Below are 26,588 nucleotides of genomic sequence, written 5' to 3'. Positions count from 1 at the left end.
CCCCCTCTCAAGGTCCCACCCCTGCCCGCCTCGCCTCCTTGCCCTGTGTGCTGCCCCTCCGGCTCTGCCTCACTCCCCCACCCGCCTGCTTACCCTCACCTTGGCCAGCCCCTCTGCCTGCCCCGTGCTTTTCTGCACGTCCCTCCTGCCAGGGGACAGACCAACTAAAAATAGTCCCTGCAGCCTTTCTCGCCCACAGCTGCCCAAAGAGCAGGAAATGAGGGGGGCAGGGAGGCCCGTGTCCTGCTCTCCCCCACAGACTCCCAGCCCCAAATCAGGTCCAGCCCTCCAGCCTGGGGCTAGTGCCAACTTGGCCATCTCGGGGGCATCCCACACCCCTTCTCTAGGGGGAGGCCTGCCCAGAAGTGCTTACAATCAGAGAGCTGTCCTTACCCCACGGGAGGAGGAGAGAGGAGGCCAGCGGTCTAGAGGGAAACCTTCCCAATTTCTGAAAAATCAGTGCCAACCACATTGTGGGCACCGAGAGGGCAGGGCCTGGCTCCACTGACTGGTCTTTTGAGGGCAGAGGGAATTGGTGTGGGGAAGTCTGTGCTGGTTTTCTTCATCCTGGCCCAGCTGGAAGGAAGACAAAAGAGTGCCCCAGCCTCAATTACGCTAATCCCCTGCTCCCCCAAACGTGTGGGTGCAGACAGAGGGGTTTCGGTAGCCCCCCCAGATACCATGGGAAAAAAGCTCAAGAGGCTAGATCTTGGCTCCCACACGTAAAGATGGAAGCCTGGAGGCAAGAAGAGGCCATGCCTGCCGGGCTGGGCAGATGCTGCCCTGAAGCTGAGTCAGAGGTTAGGAGGGAGGGGCCGGGGTGCTGGGGCACCAGGGCTACAGTGCCCCCACCCCTAACCCACCTGGGATTTCTGACGCCTCCCAGCCCTGGGAGAAGGCCCTCCCCACGCAGGAGGAAGGAAACCAGCTTAGCGATTCTCTGGAGGCCTGCAGAGCAGCCCTGCACCATGAGGCAGGCGGGAAACCCAGGAGTCCTGGCGCCCGGCCCAGAGAGTGAATGAGAGAAATACCTTGGAGTGGAGGAAACAGCCCAGAGTGAGGCAGACACATGGTGCCCCAGCAGCTCCCAGATGTGGCCCTTAAGGAAGAACTGGCCAGAGGGGCTGGCTGGGGCAAGCGAACACATTTCTGAACAAGAAGAGAGAAGAAAGCAGAGCCCTGGGGATGGGGAGGGGGCCAGGCCAGCCGGTCTCTCACCTACTCTCCTCTCCTCCCGGTCAGAGTCCAAAATGCTAAGGTTAAGGGCACTAAATATCAAAGAGGTCCTGGGGTCCTAGGTGTGTTCTCCAGTTCCCTTATCTCCAGACCCCAGCCTGTTCGTTCCTGAGCTTCCCCTGGCACCCCTTCCCTGGGGCCAAGCCAAGCCAGGAGTCAGCAGGCCCAAGGTGGTGCCTAGGAGGCCTGGGCAGTGCCAGGGGCAGCCCTCATACCATCCTCCCACTGGCTTCCCTCCTGCCTGCTCTCAGCCGCCACACATATCTCAGCTGTCGAATCCGATTAGGGCTCCTGCCCAGTGAGCCGGACAAGGAGGCCACTGGGCAGGGGAGAGACAGGGACAAGGACGCTGAGCAGGAATGACAGGAGGAAGGTGGAGACGGGGCTCAGGGGAGAAGGTGTGGAACCCCAGAGGAAGAGAGCTGGTGGCCAGCTACAACCTACATTAGGGGAATTCTGCAGCCCCTGGGGCAAAAACCCTGTCTGCTTCCTCCATCCCCGAGATGGGCAAGGATGGGGGAAGGGAACTGAAGGTGGAGAGATGACCTAGATTAGAAAGAGAATCCCATCCTAGAAACCCCCCCCGCCCCCACCCCACGCCATTACTACCATTTGCACTGGGCTGTAGGGTATTGCTTTATGAGGTCTTTATGGCCGTATCTCTATTAGGCAAGCGGGTCTTGTTACTATAGCCATTTTTATAAATGAAGAAACCAGAGGCTTAGAGAGCTGTATAAATGCACATAGTTAAAAGAGCGAGCTGAGTCTCACCTTCAGGCCTGATTCTCAGTCCACGGCTCACACTCAGAATTTACTTTCCTTCCTGGGTCAAGAGCAGAATGAAGTCACGCCATTATCCAAGTTTTCCTCTAAAACCAACCCTTCGGGGATCTGGGGAGTCATGGAGGGATACAGAACACACCCCACACCCAGACAGAGTTACCAGATAGGGATGTGCCACTCACCTACCACACAGAGAGCTAGAGGGGTTCCCTCAAAATGTGACCCATCTCTTCCATTGCTCCCCACCCCAGTCTGCTACGCCCAGAAGCAACACCCACACTTACAAACACAGTTACCCCGACAAGCCATACACCCCTCCTGCAAACCCACCAAGCCAGAATGAGATGCCCTAGATGCCCTAGAGAACAACGCCTGTCAGCCCCCAATGAGAGGGACAAACAAGTCACTGTAAACAGTAGGTATCATCCAACCCTCTCCCAGAGAGCCTGCAGGAGGGCAGAAGCTTTGGGGTAACACCAGGAGCCTGAGCTCTGAAAGCCAAGGAGCCCAGGGAGCTGGCATGGCTGGGCGGCCTCCCTGATCTGGTCCACGCCCACTTCCCCAGCCATCTGGGCTGAGTCTGTTCTGGCCTGGGCCACACTCTGGGATGTCTCAAGGCACCCAGTCACCTCCATCCTAAGATTATAGATCTTACAACCATATGGTACACACTCACACGCGCACACACACACACACACACACACGGTGCGGGGGTGGGCGCTTTTCATAGGTGTTGAGGTGTTGGCAGAGATGAGAAAGACAGCTCTTTAACCTGAAAGAACTTTCCCCAGAGAAAAAGGTCACTCACACACACACACACACACACACACACACACACAGAATTGTTCACAACCTCCACTACCCTCCAGCAAAGCCTTTGGCCACTCAAATGTGCAATGAGCCTGGAAGGGGGCACTGGTTCTCCAAGGTGAGTAGGGAGTGGGGGGCAAAGTCCTGAGCTCTTAGGGCTGGGGGGGCAGAGAGGAAGCAAGAGAGAAATCTCCCAGGGAGTCTTGGGTCCCCGTCCGGCTCCCTGTCTGGCTCTCTGTTACCCCAGCTCTGCCAATTCTCCCCTCGAGGTGAGGTGGGGGAAGGGGGATTAGGCAATACTGCAAAGGAGGGTGCAGGGGCTGGGGCCTGGGCGGACCTTCCCCCCACTTGCCATTCTTAGCTAGAGAACGGGAATGCCTCGAGGGGCGTGCAGCAGGGGCGCCGGAGGGCGCAGGGGCTCTGAGCTTCCAGACACCCTTCTGCTCCCAGGCTCCCACCTCCCTGGACTACAGCGAGCAGTGGGGGAGGAGGCATGGGGAAAGCCTGAACTGCCGAGAGGGAAAAGACCAGATCAGAAGCGGAGAGGCCAGGCGGAAGGCGGCCCAGGGAGAATTGGGAAGGGGTGTGCGTGGTCCTACCTGCTCAGGTGCGTGCCGGCGGGGGGCGATGGGGTTCCCAGGAGAACTGGGGAAGCCCTCTCAGCTCGATTCAGGATTCCCCCCTGCTTCTGGGTTAGGCTGCTGCAAGAGGCACGGGTTCCCGTTGGGTCCTAAAGCCCACCCTCCAACCAGGAGGCTCTCCCCACCCTCTCCCACCGTCCCTGACTGGGTCAGCGGATGCAGAGCTGAATTGATGGGGCAGAAAGAACTCACTGTAGAAAGACGAGGTCTGAGTCATGGGCTGGGACAGCAAGAGTCCCCAGTGTCAAATACACAGCACATGGCTGATTTTAGCTGAGGATATTATGGGACAGGAGAAGACATTTCTTCTGCCTGCCCTGACCCGATGAATTTGGGCTTTGGGACTGAAGCTGGGGTTCAGATCGCTTTCCTAATCACTCCCAAGTAGCTTGGCTATTGAGAATTTGGGGAAGGGGGAGTTCATTTTGGACGGGAGCTCACTTCTACCCTCCGCCTCCTAGACAGAGCACAGTCTCCCCATCTCTCCCCCACTATTCCTAACTGCCTAGAAGGCCACGCCAAGTGGGAAAAAAAGTCCTGATTTCCAGCAAGTAAAAAGAGCAGTATGACTTGGATAGCAGTTGGAAACTGGCAGTTTTATATCCTGAGATCTGGGAGTGTGTGCAGATACACAGAGCCAGGTGAGAGTATAAGCAGGTGGGGCTGGGGGACTTTGGGTTACATCCATTAGCAGACATGGCAGTTGTCAGTGAACGAAGGGGATGCAGAACCTAGGGGTCAACTGGGGCCCCTGCCCAGCCCTTAATAGGATCCTGAGACTTTACTAGAATGAATACGCAAAAGAAAGAATATTTTCCCAGGTACGCCTTAGGATAAACAAAGGGCGGCAGAGGCCCTCTTAGGCACCATTAGATCAACTTCAAGGTTACAGACCCCGTTTAGGATAGCCCAGCTTCTCCAGAGGGAGAACTCAGGGTTGGTGGGCCAGGTGGGCCAGGGAAAGGTGGGTGGGAAGGCTGCAGAGGGCTGGGTGGAGAAGATTTTGCAAGGAGGGTTGCACATATCTCCAGCAGCAGGGCAGGGAAAACGTCACGGGGTGAAGGGCCAGGGGAAGTCAGGGACAGAGTCAGGGAAGGGAGAGGGCATGGCCTCTTCCTAGAAGGGGAGAGGGCAGCAGCACTGCCCCCACCGCTTCATCTGTCTGGCAGGAACTGGGGAAAGGAGCTGGACGGGAAGTTTGGAGGGCCCCGGGGTGGAGTCCATGGGGTGAGCTCAGGTCAAGCCTTTCACCCTCATCTGCCTCAGTTCTCTCCCAGCTGTTAAACAGGGCTCTCGGTTCTTCCCAGGCAGTTAATGAGTGTTTACAGAAGAGCCTGGAGATATTCAAATCTCAGCTGGGCCACCACTACAGTTATAAAGCTCAGTAAGGGCTGAGTGTCATCTGGGGAGGGGAGGTGTAAAGGAAGAGGGAATCAGACCACTCCCTTACAACCGGAGGATAAAGCCACGCTCACAGAGCAGCGCAAGCCTCAGCGGCCACAGGATATCCTTGTGCCTGGGGATGGAGGTCACACACCTCCATCCCTCCAACCGCCACCAAAGGCTGGCCTGCAGCTAACTGTGGGCAGAACCCAGGCTACAGCTGGTCTTCATTAACTCCAGCTTTTTTCAACGGCCCCCCCCACCCCGTACTGTGAACCCACAGCTTCAACAGGCCCAGGCTGGAGGGGCTGCCCTAGCCCGACCTTGCAGCTGACTCTGGGGTGGGGGGCACCGCACCAAAGGCCAAGCTAGCAGCTGAAAATAAGGTTGAAGCAAGACTCCCTTTTTGCCAGTGGGAGCGAGCAGGGAGGAAAGAAAGGAGTGTGGGGCTGAGAGGGTGGAGGTGGGGGAATTTAGGGCAAGCAGCAGGCAGTGAAGTCAGCGGGATCGGGGCCCGGAAACCCCTACACCCTGGGGCCAAGTCCTACTCTGGCTTCGCCTTTAGCTTGAGTCTTGGCGGGGCCCCAAACTAGGGAAGGCCCCGGCTGCCCCTTCCCGCCTCCCTCCCCCCACCCTTATTAAATACACATTTTATCTCTCAGCATCTTCATTATCTTAACTGAAGGAGACAAGCAGTGGATGGCGGCAGCAGAGAGCGCGGGGGTGGGTGGGTGGGTGGGTGTGGGGAGCAGACGCACCCTTGTTATAAAGTGCTGATCTAGCTCTTTCAGGCAGTGTGGGAAACAGAGGAGGGATCAAAGGGAGCCAGGCTGATTCAGAACTCAATTAGAGCTTCTTTTAAAAAAGAGCTGGCTCTCTCCTTTCGCCAGTCTTCAGACAGCCTTCACCCAGGCCCCTTGCACCCAATTAGCTTCTCCTGCCAGCGCCTTGGGCTGGGGTTGAAATCAAGCGGAGGCCAGAGGGCAAGGCTTCTTCCTCTACAGAACCACCTCTTCTGGGAGATGGAGACCTGCTGCTGTTCATAGCTTAAGAAAGAAACGTCTTCGAGGGCACCTGATCTTTTCGAGAGGAACCGGAGATCCCATCTTTCCCCAGAAGTTAAAAAGTGGGACATCAGAGGGCTTCCCTGGTGGCGCAGTGGTTGAAGAGTCCGCCTGCCGATGCAGGGGATGCAGGTTCGTGCCCCGGTCCGGGAAGATCCCACATGCCACGGAGCGGCTGGGCCCGTGAGCCATGGCCGCTGAGCCTGCGCATCCGGAGCCTGTGCTCCGCAGCGGGAGAGGCCACAACAGTGAGAGGCCCACGTACCGCCAAAAAAAAAAAAAAAAAAAAAAGTGGGATATCAGAGGTGGGTTCCTCCCCGATCCCTTGCCAACTAGAAGCACAGCTTCTGGCCCATCTCTAGGGACATTAGGGAACATCCAGACAGGCACCCCCTCTTCCAAGCCTGTAGGTGGACTCTCTCCCCAAAGCCAAGGCTTCCTGGGAGCAACACGGAAGTTGCCTCAAGCAAAATACCACATCAGAGGGAACCACTGGAACGCATCTGTGAGGCCGATAAATGCTGTGCTGACACATGTTGTAGGATGGAGCACCCCTCTTTCACAACGGCCTGCTCCACCTAGGTGCAAAAGCACGAGCAATGTCTGCCTCCAGATTAGAACTCTCCCCGAGACGGAGGGAGAGGTAGCACCTCACTTGGTCACGTATCTGTTCACTCAAAAGTTTAGGGCGAGCTTCCCTGGTGGCGCAGTGGTTGAGAGTCCGCCTGCCAGTGCAGGGGACACGGGTTCGTGCCCCGGTCTGGGAGGATCCCATATGCCGCAGAGCGGCTGGGCCCGTGAGCCACAACTACTGAGCCTGTGCGTCTGGAGCCTGTGCTCCGCAATAAGAGAGGCCGCGATAGTGAGAGGCCCGCACACTGCAATGAAGAGTGGCCCCCACTTGCCGCAACTAGAGAAAGCCCTCGCACAGAAACGAAGACCCAACACAGCCCAAAATAAATAAATAAATTTAAAAAAAAAAAAAGAATTAAAAAAAAAAAAAGTTTATGGAATACCTCCCAGGTCTCAGGCACCGTACAAAGTGCTGGGGACAGATACAAACATAAGTAAAACCTCCATCTCGGCTCTCTTTTGGTCCCCCTCCGTAGTCAAGGTAACCTCTCCACAGATATTTTTTAAAAACCCCAAGTCGTATCTCTTTCCTCCTTCCCAGTTCTTACTGCTGCATCTTAAAAGGACACTGAATAAAGGCAGGGAGCAATGAAGGGGAAGAGAGAGAGCTCTGCCGACTTTCTGGATCTCTGGATGGCTTGGACCTCACACTCTCTTGCCAGTCATCCAGCCACAGGCAGGTCTTCACTGAGCCAGAAATGTCAGTTGCAGCTCTGGGGTTGAAACTCACGCCAATTTTATTGTGTCTGTGTGCGTTCCATGGCAATACCCACCAACACTCTATGGAAGCTTCATCTGCTACTGTGAAGAAAAATAAATAAACCAGGATACAGACACACAGCCCACCACCTTCAAGAGGAAGAATGTAGGTCAGCATCTCTGCCACTACTCCCTGCGAAACAGCCTATGCTCCTGGCAAAAAACAAGTAACCACAGGCTCAGCCCAGCCCCTTAAAAATCCCACCACCTTCCCAGAGCTGTCAGCTTCAGTGAGAAAAGAACTTTCTTCCCCCTCTCAGTCTGCTCCAGCTGTCTGAATCACACTGAAGACCTCGCTGACAAACATGCATCAGGTGTTGCTCCCACAAGGGCAGCGGAAGCCAAGCAGGGACTCTAAGTCAGCTTCACGCATCACTGACAGAACCAACCCTGTTCCAATTGCTGAAGTCTTAAGAGCATCAATGACCTAGAAATTGACAGTGTGGGGAGAACCGAAGGAAAGGAAACTAACACACCAGTACACAGAAAACCTGATTTCCAAATACCAGGGGAAAGGAAGAGAAAGGAGGTAGGGGGGGAAAGAAATTTGGCCCCTTTGAATCTGCAAACGCGATCTTGGCTCAGAGCCATGGAGGATGCATAGCAGCCCCACTGCGAGGCAAGCCATGTTCCTGACTCCAGCCCTGCAGTTAAGAGGAAGGCGCCAAGCCTCCAACACAACGAGGTGGGGAGGCTGCTCCTTTTTGGGCAGGATCCTACTGTGGACACAGAACAGACAGCAGCTGCCCACAGTGTGGAAACAAACTGTAAAGCAGTCACGTCTCTTAAGGCTGCAGCATCCAATAAAATGTAATTTAAATCAAGCCTCGCATCTGTTCTCAATCCCATTCAGTCTCTGCTTTCCATCAGCCTTCGGACAATCTCTGCAATTATGCTGGTTAACCCTTATAGCCCCAGACACTTTCCAAGCTTCTAGGTATAGAACTGTGTCCTCCCCTCCCAAATTGCTCTCAGACGGAATGAACACTCTGGTAAAGGAGTGTGACGGTGAGACAGTCAGACTCCTGTCCATAGACTATGCGCTGCTACACACACCGGTGGGTCGTGTTCATTTCAGAGGGCTCTCTCTGTGTGCCCTTCTATCCCATACCACCTGCCGTAGCCCAGATCACATTGCAAGGATACAGTGGGCAGCATGAACGAAACAGCGGCCAACAGATCATTTGTACACGTATCAAGTTCTCAAACCCAAGCCATGTCGGGAGGGCGGGAGGAGGCAGGAGAGCTCAGGGAGCAGCAGACTTGGTCACTGGCTCTCAGACCATTCATAGCGCACATGGTTTGCATTCCAGGCATTTGCTCGAGTTATAAAAGTACAGCAACCTCCCAAATGAAGCAAACTTAAGTTTCTCTTTTCCCCTTCTCTCAAAACTACCCCAGCCCTATGCCTGCACTTTCAAGGCAGTCAGTGTTATAATGGTGCCCTCTGGTGTCCCCGTCACAAATTGCCATTTAATGCCACTGGAAACCAAACCCAGATAAAAGGGGAGACTTGAGTAACCATATGGATACATTTATCTGGGAGACTGGGAAAATGAGGTGTCATTGAAAATCCAGCCCCAAACGAAGGCATCTTGAAACAAGTGGCTTCATCTGAGGGCAGCTAGGACAGTGGGACAGTTTGGGGAGGATTTTCACAATTTTCACATTGCCTTCTGAAAGTTTGAGCTCTCCTGAAATGTGATTGCTTAAGAAGACAAAGAATGCAACTTGAAAATAAATATATTCACAATCTGTAGTCACATTCTCCTTACCACCTCCACAAACTTGGGAGTGCCCAAGACACTCAGTGAGTCTTTAAAATGTCACAACGTGGAAGTATCTGCAACATGAACACAGTATACTCCAAACAGAAGGACATTCTTTGATCAAAGTGTCCTCCAGATCTCCACGTGGACTTATTTTCCTGCATCATCCCCCTTTTCATTCTTCTTCCTCTAGTCCAAAAATTCTTTAAAATACACCAATGTTTGAGGAAACAGAGATAAATATATAAACTTCCCACAGCCTAAGTCTGTATACTCGCAAGCATGTTGGTTAGAGGCACACTAGAGGTAGAGGCAGTGAATGTAATTAAAAAGGGTCTACTTGGTAGTTTTTAATGCATAAACATAATAAGACCCAAAGATATATAATTCTGTGCTAATATTCACAAATTTATAGCTTAAATATTATCAGTTTTAAGTAAAAAAGGTCGTGTTTGCTTTCAGACCTAAGTGTATAAAGTAATAAAGTGAAGATTCCATCCCTCTCCAAATGCCAGCCAGATACATTTAGTCGGAGTATTAGTATAAAAGAAAAGAATTCAAGGCAATCCAGTAGCTAAGATATTTCCAACTAAAGCTTTGTCTTTCAGAGCATGCTCTATTTCCTTCTCTTCAATCTTCAGAGACACCTGCAAAGGACAGAAAAGGACTTTTCATGGTGGAGAACTCACAAAAGCAGTTTTTATTACACAAAATTCTACCGTGTTAAACTTTTCTCACAAGAGGCAACAAGTTAAACACTGCTTTTGCAATAGCCCGAAAAAAAAAAAAAAAAATCTCATTCATACTACAGCCCTATCTTCACACACCTTAAACCCTACCTAACAAAAAAATTGTTTATCTAATTGTGGTCATTTTTACACCTTTACTTTAGCAAAACATAAGCTCGCCAAAGCAGGACAGTTAAAAGCAATGTCACAAAGTAGCAGAATTGTGGTCATTTTTACACCTTTACTTTAGCAAAAGATAAGCTCGCCAAAGCAGGACCGTTAAAAGCAATGTCACAAAGTAGCAGTTCGTTGTACCTTTGCGAAGCGCATTTCCTTGTTTGTCTTCAACCGGAAAATGCCTCTGGCCTCCAAGAGCCCTGAAAGTGACAAACACTCTGACTGGTCCACAGCTGCCACCTGCTGTTTGCGACAGACGTTACTATAGGCTTCATATAACTGAGAGGAAACAAAGGGGAACAAATGTTGCTTAAAAGTCATATCTCTTGTAACCCTGTTATCTTTTAAAAGAATGTGAATCTGGGTTTGCAAAATAGTTATCTGAATACCCTAATGCTCTCCCTTTTCAATGAAATCCTTGAAAAGGCATTTTGGAGATACTGCCAAAAACCTATCTATACTGTAATGCAAGAAAGGGGCTTTATATATTTCATAGGGAGAGGCAGAAATAAAGCGGAGAAGATTAATGGTAAAGTCTCAACCACAACCCAAGGGAAATAAAGTCAGCTGCCTTTTACATGATACCAGTACTTATTCTTACTGTTAAAATCCATTTTTAATTCACATCAGCTGGAGCGTGATAGGCCTTTTGGAAAATATCTGCTCTGCAAAGCAGATTCTCATCTCCACCCCAGCTCCATCTGCTGAGATTCCCAACTAACCTTCCCCAGAGTGACCTCTTTGATTTTCAACTGCCTGGTCAAGAGCAGCAAAGAGCAGACCAAGATCTTCTGCTGAAGAGGGAAGGAATCTTGTGCTCCTTCTTGGCTCAAAGTCATTCTGTTTCCATCAACTTCTGAAATGACTTGTGATATGTGAACAACACCAACCCGCTTAGGAACCAGTGACTCAGAGGGTGATTTACCTATAAAGTAAATAAATCAAGCTTAATTAGATTTTTAAAATATTGTGGGTATTGAGACAGATGATATTAAGTTTTAGCAGAAGGAAATTCAAGAGCAAAGCAGAAGTTCCAATTCTGTAACTGGAAGCCAAAGGATGAGACAAAATGTGATCCTTAGAAAGATGCCAAAGTGTGACATGACTTGGAAAGTAGAGTTATCCTTTTTCTGGGCAGAACGGTGAGCTATTTTATCCTGTAGAGTGCAATTTAATGTCAGAGCGACGAAATCCACCTCATGAAAGAATAAGGACCAGACAGAGAAGCAATGTACTCAGCCTTGGAAGGTTCCTAATATCTCAAAGGCAAAGAAGGATAGAACCTTGAAACAAAGATGGCTGGGCCTGGTCTTTTTTTTTTTTAAATTCATTTATTTATTTTTGGCTGCATTGGGTCTTTGTTGCTGCGTGCAGGATTTTCCTCGTTGCGGTGAGCGGGGGCTACTCTTCATTGTGGTGCGGGCGTCTCTCATTATGGTGGCTTCTCTTGTTGCAGAGCACGGGCTCTAGGCACACGGGTTTCCATAGTTGTGGCTCGCGGGCTCTAGAGCACAGGCTCAGTAGTTGTGGCACATGGGCTTAGTTGCTCCGCGGCATGTGGGATCCTTCCCGGACCAGGGCGCGAACCCGTGTCCCCTGCATTGGCAGGCAGATGCTTAACCACTGTGCCACCAGGGAAGTCCCTGGTCATTTTTAAAGGCTCAAAAAATTAACCTAATATTTCAAATCAAATGAGTGGCTAGGGGACTCCCCTGGTGGTCCAGTGGTTAAGCCTTCACCTTCCAATACAGGGGGTGCGTGTTCAATCCCTGGTTGGGGAACTAAGATCCCACATGCCTCACGGCCAAAAAACCAAAACATAAAACAGAAGCAATATTGTAACAAATTCAATAAAGACTTTAAAAATGGTCCACATCAAAAAAAAAAAAAAAAAAAAGAGTGGCTAAACGTGGACAATCCTACCTAAGTCCTCTAGATAGCCTCCCCAAATGACCTTTGAGGTTGGGTTCATTTGCCCAAGCTGATCTCCAGGAGAGCAACACTTGAGAAAATGTCACTGGATATCTTAGCAGATAGCACCATCTCAGAGTCTGGAGGTTGGGAAACTGCCAACAAGCTTCAGAGGATTGTGGCCTCATTGTTTGGACGCAGGAATTGCAAGACAGAGGAGCAATTTGCTCTGTAACAACCTTTGCCTAAAGTTACTTCCTGAGACCAAGTCAGCTGTCTCACAAGAGTTTGCTTCTATTTCATGATCACAAATGGGATGCTACCGAGGACTAATCGTCATGGAGAAACTGGAGATCAGCGATCAAACAAGCAGAATCTTAAAGTTGAGAGGAATTTAGAGGTCTAGTCTCACTCCCTACCAAAAGCTGAGTCTCTTCAAAACAATCCCAAAAAGTGGTCACCGGGCTTCCCTGGTGGCGCAGTGGTTGAGAGTCCGCCTGCCGATGCAGGGGACGTGGGTTCATGCCCCGGTCCGGGAAGATCCCACATGCTGCGGAGTGGCTGGGCCCGTGAGCCATGGCCGCTGAGCCTGCGCGTCCGGAGCCTGTGCTCCGCAACGGGAGAGGCCACAACAGTGAGAGGCCTGCGTACCGCAAAAAAAAAAAAAAAAAAAAAAAAGTGGTCACCTATCCAGCTTGTGTCTGAGTATCTTCAACACTGGGGTACCCACACTGTGTCAAAGAAGCCCAGTTAGTGCTATTTATGGAAAGTGTCTTCTTATATTTATTTCAAGTCAGTCTCCCTATAGCTTTCTAGAGCCATTAAAAGCTAACCACACCTACAGAGGTCAAAAGACAGGAATTAGATTAATAATTTATGACAGGAATTCACAACCCCTTTTAGTTGTATGTGTGCGGGCGGTGCTCACAGGGTCCACTGACAAGCCTAAATGTTAGTGGTAAGGGAAAAAAGGAAAGTGTGAAAAGTTGAAGAGAAACCAGTATCTAGTCTATGCATTGGCAAATATTACCTGCTATCAGTCTAAGCACTAAGTTTGGCTAATTCTGAAATATTTTTATTAATTTTCTTTCAACAAGTTGATGAAAAAAAGAGTTTTCTGTGGAACTATGGTGCTAGAAAAGATTTTAGTAACACTCAACCAGTGCAGGAGTGAAGGAAGAAACAATCAAATCAGACTGTCCTGTTTCTAAAGATTAAGAGTGGATATTAAACACAAGATATGTAGTTCATGGCCATTTTACATCTGCCATAGCTAAGAGAACAAGGCTGAGGGAAAGGAAAATTAATTTTGTCATTTTTGTAAAAGGCTGCATTTTACTGTAGCAATACTATTTTTGTACCTCCATCCTCCTAGACTTGTTTAAAGGCTTGCGATATCTCAAGTTGAACTCAATTCTTTCCCGTCTGACTCTCTTACTTCCCAGGCTTTGCTTTCACCTATGTTGAGACCTAAAGTGCACTCAACGTAAGTACCCAGAGAGAAGCTGATCCAACCTTACTGTCTAGTTTTCATTCCTAGAGCTTGGAAAGAAAACTGACTCTGTCCCAACCATTCATGTAACACCCTGGAGAACTCATTTCCAGTAACACATGGATTATAGCACTGGCAGGCAAGATGGAAATAAAGTGGATGAAACTGATGAAAAACACGACACCCGTACACAAATGGGTGAGTGTGGATTTAACTATGCTCATTTCAGCTCTCTCTTTCCTCAGAGAAGTTAAGCTTCCAATTATAAAGGAAGACAAAAAGGAGATAAACTACTCACATTCAGACAGTGGTTTGAGGATAGTCTGGCTTTTGACATCCGACTCTACAATTTCAATAGCTCTCCTGTAAAAAAAAAAAAATTTCTAAAATTAATTTAGGCTGAGCCAAACCAAACACCACACCAAACCACCAAGCTCAAAAACAGGCACATTAACAAAAAGCAACATGTTTTATAATTTTAAAGCCCCCAGACAAAACTGGGTTATGTCTCAGCTCCAGGGGACTTAATTGCCTTGAAATAATTCATGGACCAGGGAATCTGAGAAACTTCAACACTACATGGTTTCTTATTTCAGAGGCCGAGTAAGTCATCGTACACTGAGCCAATGATAACATTTTGGACAGGGAAAACCCGTCATGGATGGGAGAGAGGACACGCAGTGTGGGTGCTTGACGAAGAGAGCCAGTACCACCCATACACACCAGACCTAAGAGGAGAGTCCTCAGTTATCTATACACAGGATATGTGTAGGCTAAAACCACACTGGCCTACTTGACTCTTGTTCATATGACCCAAGTAGTTTGCTGACTAGGGGAAACTTTCAAATCCAGGATCACACCATCTAGCAATAGGAAGAGCTTACTCTCCCACTGCTCTCTCCAAAGTACTTTGCCCACAGGAAGCCCTAAGCCAGACCTGGATCTTCTGCATCGCAGTAGGGGGAAGTTGGACCAGCGGGCCAACACAGCAAGTATCATTTTAATGGACCAAGTGTCCCTACTGGGAAGGAAGAAATTTCATCAGTCAGCACAGAGGCTTTCCCCAGCAGGAGGGGCCGGGGGACGGGAAGGGAGAGAGAGGTCTGGAGTACAACTGTGGGGGACCACCAACTGGAGGAAGGGGTGCTCACAAAAGCAAAGGAAGGGAAAAAAAAGTCTAAAGGCAAAGATGGTTCAGGTCCATAAATAAACCTGCTTGAGACCAGCTAATGGAAAAGTAAACTGGAGTCTTTTTTAATACAAATGTAATTAACCAATCTATAATCACCACAGGGAGTGCCAGCAACATCTCATTTGTTTCTCCCTCTGTAGGTAATGGACTGATAATGTTTCAGACATTAACACGGTGGTGGAAATGCAGAGCTCCCCACTGAGAAACAAGTCCTCCTTTCTGAGCGTAAAAAGTGGCAGAATGGAGCCTCTTAAGCCACATTCACTTGAGTTACATGAGACAATTAACAGCATTTCTTTTTTTTAAATAAAAGTAGCCAACAGCGCCATAACTCACCTGCAAACATCTAGCGCTTTGCGAACATCTCCCGAAACAGCAGAGACTTTGCGGGCACAGAACTGAATGGCAGCGTTGTCCAGGACCTGATCTTTAGATGCCTTTGAACAAGACATAGAAGATGACAGTTTGAACTATAAGACTTCCCCTCTGCAATTTAGGTCCCAGACTTGATTGACCAACCTTTAGGGTCTAAGATGCCTTTTCTGCTTAGAAGTAAATGGGGATTTCATACATTTAAGCATTTTGTAGGAATGTGATAGAGGTTCACAAAGGGAAAAAAAAGCAATTGAAACTTAAATTAGCAAAACTAAACTAAGCTAAAATCTATTTGGTCATTTTCAATAGAGAAAGTATTTTCATAGGTCCTATTTTATAAATTTATTTATTTATTTAGGGCTGTGTTGGGTCTTCATTGCTGCTCGCAGGCTTTCTATAGTTTCTGCGAGCGGGGGATACTCTTCGTTGCGGTGGGCGGGCTTCTCAGTGCGGTGGCTTCTCTTGTTGTGGAGCACGGGCTCTAGGCACTCACGCTTCAGTAGTTGCAGCACGTGGGCTCAGTAGTTGTGGCTCGCGGGCTCTAGAGTACAGGCTCAGTAGTTGTGGCGCTCGGGCTTAGTTGCTCCGCGGCATGTGGGATCTTCCCAGACCAGGGCTCAAACCCGTGTTCCCTGCATTGGCAGGTGGATTCTTAACCACTGTGCCACCAGGGAAGTCCCCATAGGTCCTATTTTAAAAGGCCATTAGAGAAGCATTTGGGTGACTCCTCTAACTCTTTTTACTCCAACACTAAGGTATCTAAAATGGAGCCAAGAGTAGAAATTCATATAGAAATGAATGGGCTATAGGAACTCCCTGTTTAGTAATGCAATCAAAGCAAAATATTTTTGAACCATCTTCACAGGTGATACAAGGAACACTCAGCTTGGTACAATGCTTGGCACTCACCTGATTAAGTCGATCCTGCAGGATAGTGGCTATCTGATTTTTGGTATAAGGTGGGAAGTTCAAGAGCCGTGGCTTACATTTTTCTCTAGCTTGAAGCCTTGGCAGAATTCTGTATGTGAGATCCAGGGTATTAGCAATACCTGAGGAGGAGATAAATAACACTAAGCATCATTGGTCAAATCATCGTAAAAGGAAAACTAAACCCTCTGAAAGCTGAATAAGGGACTTCCCTGGTGGTCCAGTGGTTAAGACTCCACGCTCCCAATGCAGGGGGCCCGGGTTCGATCCTTGGTCAGGGAACTAGATCCCGCACGCTGCAACTAAGACCCAGCGCAGCCAAAAAAATAAATATTAAAAAAACACCCACCAAAAAACTGAATAAAATTTCCAGTTATAATCCAGCATTCCAACTGTTGCGTCGTACTTTCCCCCACCCCCCACCCTCAATACCCATTAGATAAGATGTGTACAATCATCGAAGAATGCTCTTTTCAAGTTAGGTTTAGAATTGCTCAATTATAAGCAGGATCAGATACTCCCAAAATCAATTGTCTCTGAAATGCAGCGTTATGTCATTTCTATCCAGAGTTAACAAACTTGATTTGACTTAGATTAAGGTTCCTATTATTTTATAGTAACTTTCTTATTTTGGTAAGAAAGCAGAAAGCTAGTGTAAGATCAAATAATAGTTGATAAGGGAATTCCCTGGTGGTCCAGTGGTTAGGACTCAGCATTTTCACTGCTGGGGCCCAGGTTAAATCCCTGGTCGGGGAACTAAGATCCCGCAAGCTGCATGGCACAGCTAAAAAACAAAACAAAACAAAATAGGTGATGAATAAACGGAAGAGATTAAAAAGAGGTCTTTAGAACCACCATGTAACATCAACAACAGAGCACTAACCAATCAGCACCAACTGAGAATTGCTTAGCCATGGCCATTCAAACAGTGTGTACAATACATCCTGCCCTCTGCTGTCCAGCTGATCCATCTCGTCCAACACCAACACACTACAAAAAAAGAGAAACAATTAGTATCCACGTTCACCTTAACTCTCCAATCTGTTTGATCTGGGCTGATGCTAGGTCACATTCCTACAGCGAAGACCAGTTTGAAGATCATAATCTGTCCCACCTCCAGTCACTGTTACGATGATACCCCCATCATCACCAGAAAGTAACATACAGGTTTTTCAAGTAATTAGTTTAAAAACATTTTCCCCCAATTTAAAATTAGAGGGCCTCCCTGGTGGCGCAGTGGTTAAGAGTCCGCCTGCCGATGCAGGGGATACGGGTTCGTGCCCCGGTCTGGGAGGATCCCATATGCCACGGAGCAGCTGGGCCCGTGAGCCATGGCCGCTGGGCCTGCGCATCCGGAGCCTGTGCTCCGCAACGGGAGAGGCCACAACAGTGAGAGGCCCACATACCGCAAAAAGAAAAAAAATAAATAAAAAATAAAATTAGAAGGTTTTTGTTTTTTCTTTTTTCTCTCCCTTTAAGCTTATGTAACTACCCCTCAGAGAGAAAATACAGGAAATGTTCTTTTTATGAGCAAACTGATAAATTCAAGAGACAAGAATGTGAGTTTGTGGGCAATGGATCCTGAAGATTTTCACAGAGCAACATGCAGCAGGGCAGTGCTTACATCATGGGGCCCTTCTCCGCAGTCATATGGTTTTCCAGTTTCCTCATTATGTCCTTCCCAGCTGGCCTGGATACTTCTTCCTGACAAATCTCCTGAGCAATGGCTGGGAATACAGCCTGGGCACTCCTCAAGGACATGCAATTCAGCATGATAGTTTTAAAGCTTTTCAGTTCCTTCTAGAAAAATGCAAACATGCGAGTTATTTGGGCCTCAGATAAAGGTTTGATGGAACCTGAAGTGTCTTTGAAGAGTTAACAGCATACAAGAGAATAAGGTCCACTTTCATTTGGAAAGATTTAGACAGTGAAATTAAAAATGTCTTATTTTGGGGAAAACTGCAGTCCCCTAAGCACTCCTACTTTTTCTTAACCCCTGATAACCAAGTGTCATTTTGGCAAGAGCATCATAATTCAGACTCTCAATGTACCTTGAGGTCTTGCAGAATTCGGCTTAAGCAGGCAGTTTTTCCAGTTCCAGGAGCACCAGAAAGATAAAGACTTCCAGCTTTCTTCCCACAGATGTGCTCCCTCAGGAAATTCCTGATCACATCCATCTCCTTTTCCCTGGCAGGCAGCTGATCTGGGACAGCTGTAGTCAGGACCTGCTTTGCTTGCTGGTAGCAAGTGCCTGTGCCAGACATGAAAGGACAATTAGACACAACAGAGGTGACTGAGAAGACCCACCAGGTTTCACTTGGAACCACCAGCCTTGTTTACGAGGCTGCAGTAACAGCTGCCATGTAAGAACCAACCTTCTTGCTTGAGAAGTCTCAGACATGCAGATTCTTTCTCCAGTGAACATCTCTGCTCAGAATTTGTTGCGATGTCTTGACCTTTTGGAACTGAGGAACGTATCTTGTTTTGGTGAACTCTGGCTTGTTCTCTTTTGCTAGGAGATTCAGTTGTCAGCTGATTGTCAAATACCAATCTGCGCCCCTTGGATGTACGTGAGTGAGGGGGACCATTTTCTTTCTTGCTTTGCTTTGGTGGAGAACAGGGAGGTAAACGGGGAGTGTTACACAGGTTGTCGTCACCTGAAACATTAAAATCAAAATGTGGTCATTCATAGCAGTGGATAGTAAAAGGACTTGGAAAGATCTCTGCACCGCCCCCCCGCCAAAAGGGGGATGAATTTCTATCATGGTCAGAACCACCAAAATAAAATGCCTCTCATCCAGAAGCAAATAGTGGCCACCAGATGGCACCACTGAGTCTTACTATTTTTAATGGGATGAAATTCTAGGATTGCTCTAAAACAGGGTTTCCCAACCTTGGCACCATTGATATCTTGGACCAAGTGATTTTTCATTGTGGGGGACTGTCCTGTGCACTGCAGAATATTGAGCAGCATTCCCAGCCTTTATTCACTATGTCAGTATCACCCCCTCAGTTATGACAACTAAAAATGTCTCCAGATCCTACCAAATCACCCCTCATTAAAAACAGATGATTTAAAACAAGAAAGGAAAAAACAAACAAAAAATAATTTTTAAAAGAAAGGATTACCAACCACTGTTCTAAAACAAGAATTGTCACCTGTTTTTACTAATTTCACAACTAACGAGGCAAGTTTCAAAATACTATATAACTAGCTGCAAGGTCGTTTAAAACACTGACAGAACCAAGTTCAGTACTAAGGAACTGAAGATAAGACCTATTAGGTAGTTCAGAAAGTGATCTCAATAAGTAGCTTAACTCTGAAGTTCAGTAAGTACGTAGCAACCATTCTGAAAATAACCAAAGGGAACTGAGTGGTCTTAACTGAACTCAGAAAGCTGTTTCAAAGGCATCTTATTATTGAGAAAGAGAGGTCGAGAGCTACCAGTCAAAAAGTTGTACTCAAATAATGGCTAGCTTACCCAGACGTTTTCTGGGGCTAAGAGGCAGAATTTTTGCACGAGGAGAACGGCGTATGGCCTGGACTTTTGTCAGTTCTAGTTTGGTGTCACTGGAGTTTTTAGATCTGTCCAATGTCCGAGGCTGTTTCTTTTTTGGAAAACTGATCGCAGCCTGTGACTGGGAGCGGGTTTGAGGCATGATGGCAACACAGCTGTGTACAAAAAAGAGAACAGGACAGCCGGTCAATATGTAAAAGTGAAGAAAAAACAAATAACATGTAACTTATACAGAAGATCGAAATTCATTTCATAAGTAGATTATGTTGTAACAATATTTTAGCATTTAATTCTGCTTCATATCCGAATCTATGCAACAATAGCGAACACCACCTACTACGCGTAAAAGGCTGCCATAAACATTTTAGGTATTAACTCCTTTAAGTTTTACAACCACCTTAGAGGTAGGTACTATTATCCTTATCTTACTGATAAAAAAAGAGGCAGAGAGGCCCAACGTCACAGCAAAGCAGGATATAAGACCAGGCGTTCTGGCTCCAGAGCCCAAATTTTTAACCACTCGAGACGTGTAATAACAAGTTGATCTTAATTGGCGTCCATAGTACTTCTACTCCCCTGGCTCCAGGCACGGGGTACATCGTTAACACCAGCTTAGCCCAGCAGCCTCCCACATTTACAGGCTTCCCCAAGCCCTCACTCCGCACTCAATCCCCGCTCTACCCAACTCTCGGCCCCACATAGCCCCAGATGTTCGGAGAACGTCTCCCTCCTGCCGCACTCAGCACAACTGCCAGAGCACTCCGAGGGCGCACGTCTCCCTTCCCTACCCCGACCTTCTCACCCTCCCGCGGTCTGAGCTCTCCTCCTCTTACGGAACCCGCGGTCCTCGCCCTAGCCCCTCACCCAAATCCGCCGCCCCCCAGGACCCGGGCCTCTTCTCCTTTCCACTTCACAGTGCTGCGTCACCTCAGTGCCGGCGCCTTCTCACGTCTCCCGCAGAAGACTAAAGGGACTGCCCACGACAGGATCCTGCACAAAACCCACACCGTCAGCCGGAAAGCCCAGACTCGCTCGCGCCAAATCTGCACAGCCGCAGCTTTCCCGCCTCCCGCCAAAGCCCGGCCACGTTTCTGATTGGCTGTCGCCAGAGCGCCGCACGCCTTGGCCCCAGCCCCCTCCTTCACAACCAATCAAGCGGGAAGACGCACAACCAATAAGAGAGCCTCAGGTCTCAGCGCCACCGTGAGGCCACGCCCACCGAGCCGTAGGGGCAGTCTACATCCGGGGCCTCGGCGGAAAGACGCGCGCTTGCGCCGGGGCCGACTGAGTGAGGCCCGGCGGGAGCTGTAGTCTTTGCCGCTCGCGACTGTATTCCCACGCCCTTCCTTCAATACCCCTTCTCACTGCTGCACGTACCCATTTTTTCCTTACCCTAATGGGCTAGATTTTCAGAGAGCTACTACATAACACCTACCATTATTTGGGCGGTTCTAGGTGCGAGGTATGATGCTAGGCGCTTTACATATCTAATGCTCAACACTGCAAGACACAAAGCAAATGTGCCGAGGGTTAGTTAGAGGTCACAGAATTTTGGTGGCCTCGAAGGGCCTAGGACTTTCCTGACACCAAAAGCAATGTTTCTTTGTAAAGTTCTACATACATACATAAATACACTGCACTTCATCACAGTATCTCCCTGATTTGTGTTTCAAGGGTGAGAAAAAGGGCCAGGCCTTTGCTTTTATTTTGTTAAAGATAAGAATACGATATTCTGTGCACCTTCCTATCATTAATCCCATTTATCCACACAATGTGGGGAGTGGAGAGACTTATGGCCCCTTAATTTTAAAATATTTTTTTATGGCTAAATACAAGGATTTCAGGGCCAGAGAAGACCACTACAGATGGAGTGGCAATCTGAGCTTTTAATGAAAAATACAAATTAGAGCAGTAATTTACAGGCCAGCTTCCAATGCTAATAACCCAGGTTCCACTAAAAACCCAAACCCAATTCTAGGTGATGGTAGGCATGTATCTGTCATCCTTCAATATCAAATGAAATAGAGCAAGCCGAGAAATAGGGAAACAATATTACAATCAACTTAATTGTAGTTCATTCATATAGGAGACAAAAGCCAATATTGAGTGCTTGTGTGTGTGCCAGGCACGGAGCTCTGGTATTTTACCTATATCACCTTATTAATTCCCACAGGCACCCCCATGAAGTTGGAATTTTTTCCATTTCACAAATGAGAAGACTGAAATAGAGAGGTTGAGTAAATCTGCCCAAGGTCACACAACTAGTAAGTGGAAGAACTGGAATTCAAACTCAGGGGGTCTGACAGGAGATCAAACTCCTGACCACTTAAACATACCGAGGGGGAATAGACAGATGAAGGTTTTAGAGGGAGAGATGGCGAAGGAGCACATCTGGGGAAGGCTTTCTAGGAGCTGAAAACTACAAGAGTGAAGAGCGTAGGCTGCCACGAATGGAGAAAGTGTTACCATAGAATGGAGACTTTTTTACCAGCTGGTATTTCTGATCTCTTAACAGGGGAACAGAACCTTGAAAGAAGCAACTTTCACTCTTCATATTTATTTTTATAACCTGGGCACCTAAAACTTGTCCTTCATAACCAGAAATGGTATCAAGTGCCCAGCCACCTTTTAAGGGATGGTGGTGAACCACCACCTCAGTTACAGTGGGACACAGGGGGCAAAGGAAGCCATGAGTACTTCACGTGCATATTGGAGCCTATGAAAGCATTCACCAGGAAATATAGCACCGGTCCAAGAAAAGCCTACAAGAATAAGTGACTATTGTGGAAGCAGGCAGAGAATCACAGAATGTCCAGATTGAAAGTTCTCTAAAAGGTTACCTAATTGAAGTTTTCTCTTTTCACTACTCCAGTAACATGATGAGCATACCATCATACTGTTTCTCGCTTCTGTGCCTTGTCCTTGCTGTTTCCTATGTCTGGAATGCCAGTCACCATCCTCCTGCCCTGGCTAATTACCATAAAGCCTTTAATGCCCCGCATAGGTTTCCCTTGGTGGCTGTCCTGAAGTCTTCTGCTAGACTCTGAGCTCCTTGGAGGCAAAGACCATGTCCTATTCGTCTTCATATTGTCGGTGCCTGGCACAGAGTAAAATATGCAATCAATGCTGGCTGAATGAATGGAAAGGACATTCCTGCCAAGAGGATATCCATCTTTTGCTTGAACATTTTTTTGTCGTCAGACAGCATACAGTCCTTTAAATCTCACAGCCCTAAACCTAGGAGTGGAGAATGAATTCAATTATGTGTAAAAACAATCCAGACTGGGCTCCAGTGATGTCAAAGACGAAGCGTTTCCCCATAGTTATCCTCTGGGATGGTTAGGATCCAGAGGTTGACATTTTAGTTCTCTTACCTCTGTCTGCAGAGTAATAGGAAGTCAGAGACAGGTAGCTTCCTTGCAGTAAGTTGCAGTTAGTGGCTGGGCTGGGCCAGAAAATACTTAAGAGGCACATTCACCATAAGCGGCTATGTCTTGGTAATAATTAAAGTGGGCAAACTAGTGTCCTTATGACTTGCTAATCCATACACGGTGTCATGGGGGAAGGAACGAAATGACACAGGAAGAACCTGTCCGGCATCATTATGTGTGTCTGTGCGCGTGCTTGTGTGTGTTGTCGGGCACGTGCACACAAACACAGACTAGCAATACCATCCCAACAGGACAGAGAAAGCTTACAGGGTTAGGAAGTTGAGGGTCATTTAGGCAAGCTCTATTTGAGGGCTATTCAAAGTCACAGGAGGAAGAATTAAATCAATAAAGAGGTAGTTTATTAATCATATTAATAACAATGATGGGTCAAAGAATCAGGAATTCAGCCAACCTGGCAAATATGGATGAAAAGGAAAGGAGGCCCTTTTTTCCCCTCGCTCCCGCACCCTCATAGGTTTTTATATCAAACTGTGTGAGAGTGACTCATACACACACCTATTATGAACCAGTACGGGAAATAATTGCAAGACCTTTGCTACTGATGAAAGTGTAGGTTAAGCTCATTAAATCTTAGTGGTGATTATGTCAGCTGACCACAGTAAGCAGAGAGTGTCTGGTTCAATTCTGACATCTATAGTCAAAGTTCAAGAAAGCCAGCTAAGATTTCAACTTAAGCAGTGAGGAAAAAAAGGCAACACCCACATAAAAACAGACACGGTCTGTGTGTTCTGACCTCACCTTTTCTTCACACTTCAGTGTGAGAATCTACCACACACACAGGTGGAAAGAAGCACTAGGGATATAAGGAAAGGACACAAGGCCAGGGGGTCTCCTGAGTTCCCTGGAATCATGGGCAAAGGGGAGTTAGGTGGCAAATATAAATAATGACCAACTCTATCAGAATCACCCAGTCAGCCTGGCTAACTGGAACTGTGATTTTCAAAACACAGCAGGAAGGGAGGAGAGAAAACTCTCAGGAAGCTGCAGATGCTTCTGCCCAAGTTAGTATTTCTACTTTCTCAGGGGATCTGGAGTCAAACCACTACCCTAACCGGAGGCAACAGATTTTCTCCCCTCTATGCCACCACCTGTGGTGGTATTCCAGACAAGACTACACAGTTTTCAGGTTTTTTGCTTTTGTTTTTAAGCAAGGTTTAATTAAACTGCACGGCATCCAGAAGAAAGAAATGTACCAAAGAATCCAACCTGAGACCGGATTATACACTGTAGAAGGGGGTAAAGAAATCAATGCTAATTGGGAGAGGGAGCACTGTAATCAGAAACAACTCCAAAATAAATCATACAATAAATTATTTTTTAGAAGAAAAGAAACCAATCCACACGCAGACAAAGATGGACGCACACATACATACATACACTCTTCACACACGTCACTCTAGTCTTTTATTCAGTGTTGACGATGGCTCCCATGCTGGTCGCCGTGGAAAAGGACAAGGGTTAGACGTGAGAAAAGAAGGCTCGGCCCCTCTGCCACCAGTGGAATGAGATTTAAGACAATTAGAGAGGGAACCCACTAAGTTGTCAGACGAGAGTAGAAAGAAGGAAACAGCAGTTATCAAGGAAGATTTTAATTGCTTCAAAGAGGGAGAGAGGAAGAAAGCACAGAAATCTAACACAAGTAAAGGCACAATGAATGTGGAGTTGAATGGAATCAAACCCTTCGGTTAAAATTATCCTTTTTTCTTTGTATGTATTTTGAAGGTGGTTGTAGTTTTGCTTCATTTTGCTTTTAAGCGATGAGTCTTGAAGGCAGAGTTGTAGTGCCTCCCATTCCCTAAATTAGGGTGGCTCACAGAAAGCCACCTTGACCACGTACAGCCAGGGACTGAGATTCAACAGGGAAAGAAAGACTACAACTGGAATGTGAGGCATCTGATTTGCAGTAGATTGTAGGTTGGGTTTCCAGAAGAACAGACAGCTCAGTGTAGTGCCATCAAAGGGCCTCAGATGCCCGCTACTCCACCCCCAGAGCTTTGCAGAAGGGAAGGACCCTGGAGTCACACTTCACCCCCACTCCCATAAGCACTCAGCCTACAGATTATTTCAAGTGATCAGGAGAACTAAAACACACCCCAACCCTGAGTTGCTCTGTAGCAAGTCTATTTACAATTTTATCTCACCTCTCCCTGGAGGTAAATTTAGGTTTCAAGAGGGGAAGCTATGGGGTGAGGGGATGCCCCCAGGGCAATGGTCAGTGGCTAGTCTCCTTGCCTTTGCCAGTTCGGAGGGCTGGGATGAATTTCTGGAGACAGGAGCCTCACGTCCGTTGGGTGGGATAGCCCCTAAGTGCTCTCACGCTGCAGGCCCAGCTGGGAAAACGCTGGGCCTCTGCAGCTGGAGGAAACCCCCACGATAGAGCAAACCACACCTGGAGCACCACAGTGCTACGATCCAGGTCTGGGGACCAGAGGAGAGGGGAAGAGGGGCATCTAGCTCATTTAAAAACCTGCAGACCACTGGCCTGCTTCCCAGAAAGGGCGGTAAGAAACAACTATGAAGTTTTTCCCACCCGAGAAAAACAGCATAAAACCAAACCCACACAAGGGCTTTTAACACAGCTTCCTGATGCCTAGTTGGGCAATGTCTCTTCCTTCTGGGAAGGCATAAGGGGGTTAATGGGACTGGGCAACAGCCTCAACATGAGACCACCCAATCTTCCGCTGAAGAGATGACATTCCCACAAGCAGATAAAAAGAGCAGTTTAAAAGGTGAGAAGTTTTCGTGCTCTTGTAGCCAGCCCACCTCAAACCTATATTACAAGCTTTTTACAGCATACAAAATAGATCAATAACTATGAGGCTCACATTCCCATTCATCAATAGTAAATATACATGATAATAAATCTGTTATTAACACAGGGACCAAATAAGGTATAAGGCAAAGACATTTAAATAGGTACTGTGTCATCAACATGCTCTGAAGAAGAAAATCCATCTGACTAGATCTAGCCCCAAGCCTTTTTCCAGGAGGCCAAGAAAATGAAAATACAGTCAATACCCACGTGACACAGTCCAAATGCTGGGGAATATGAGGGGCAGGTCATACGGGAGGAAGACAGTGGCCCCAATGAAAAGCTGGGGTTTGGCTTTTACGTGTGATGCTCAGTTCAATGCTCTATGTTTGAGTAGTGAGGGGAAAAGAGATACGCTTTGATAACATTGTACAAAAGGCATCAACTCCCATTTCAAAAATAAATGGGAAGACTTCACAGTCCAAGTTCAGTAACTGGGGTCAGCATCTACCCCAGAACTCTGCTGCAGTATCAAGTCTTGTACTTTCTCCTTTTCCCTCCACTAGCATCCTCTCTCTAAGCTCCACTGGCTTCAGGATGCTGGGGGGATACTGCCGGGAGGTAACTGCTAACAGATTTGAAAATAAGAATGATAAATAAAGAATGATTAGAAAAAGCATGGTCACAGACCTAATCCTGGTTTGCCCCAACAGTCAATATGGTCCAGGGGATGGCAAAGGATCGCAGACCCCAGATAAATAACCCAAGTCGAGAGCTCTTTCATCTAGCACTGGGAAGACTTGGGTTTCACTGGGCACCATGTACAGATCCTCTGTCTGTGATCCAACAGATAGGAAAGGTCCCTAGGGCAGTTTAAGCCTGTGATGTATCTGATGAAAGCTCCTTTGCTCTCACTTCAAGCTCCGAGCAGCCTCTGCACTTGACAAGAGCTTTAGCAAACCAAACCAGCTGGATGTGGAGCCCAG

At 47.7% G+C, this 26,588-nt stretch overlaps 1 protein-coding gene across 2 annotated transcripts; it reads right to left on the bottom strand.

Moving 5' to 3' along the window:
• Window positions 1-8,792: 8,792 nt before the first annotated feature.
• On the bottom strand, window positions 8,793-20,430 carry CDC6 (cell division cycle 6). 2 transcript variants are annotated; one of them, XM_060080672.1, is made up of 12 exons: window positions 20,326-20,430; window positions 19,363-19,553; window positions 18,256-18,537; window positions 17,932-18,131; window positions 17,505-17,680; window positions 16,764-16,870; window positions 15,863-16,002; window positions 14,915-15,015; window positions 13,685-13,749; window positions 10,706-10,908; window positions 10,122-10,262; window positions 8,793-9,725 (listed from the first exon to the last, which is right to left on the bottom strand). In XM_060080672.1, exons 2-12 carry the CDS (start codon window positions 19,538-19,540, stop codon window positions 9,636-9,638), a joined length of 1,683 nt encoding a protein of 560 aa, XP_059936655.1. In that variant the 5' UTR covers window positions 19,541-19,553; window positions 20,326-20,430; the 3' UTR covers window positions 8,793-9,635. The 2 variants fall into 2 exon arrangements, with proteins under 2 accessions (XP_059936655.1, XP_059936654.1); XM_060080671.1 differs by having other exon boundaries at window positions 8,798-9,725; window positions 20,263-20,420.
• Between the last annotated feature and the right edge of the window lie 6,158 nt (window positions 20,431-26,588).

Source organism: Mesoplodon densirostris, chromosome 18 (assembly GCF_025265405.1).
Source record: "Mesoplodon densirostris isolate mMesDen1 chromosome 18, mMesDen1 primary haplotype, whole genome shotgun sequence".
Lineage (NCBI taxonomy): Eukaryota > Metazoa > Chordata > Mammalia > Artiodactyla > Ziphiidae > Mesoplodon > Mesoplodon densirostris.
The sequence above is the reverse complement of the archived record's forward strand: the minus strand, read 5'-3'. Positions and strand labels throughout refer to the sequence as shown.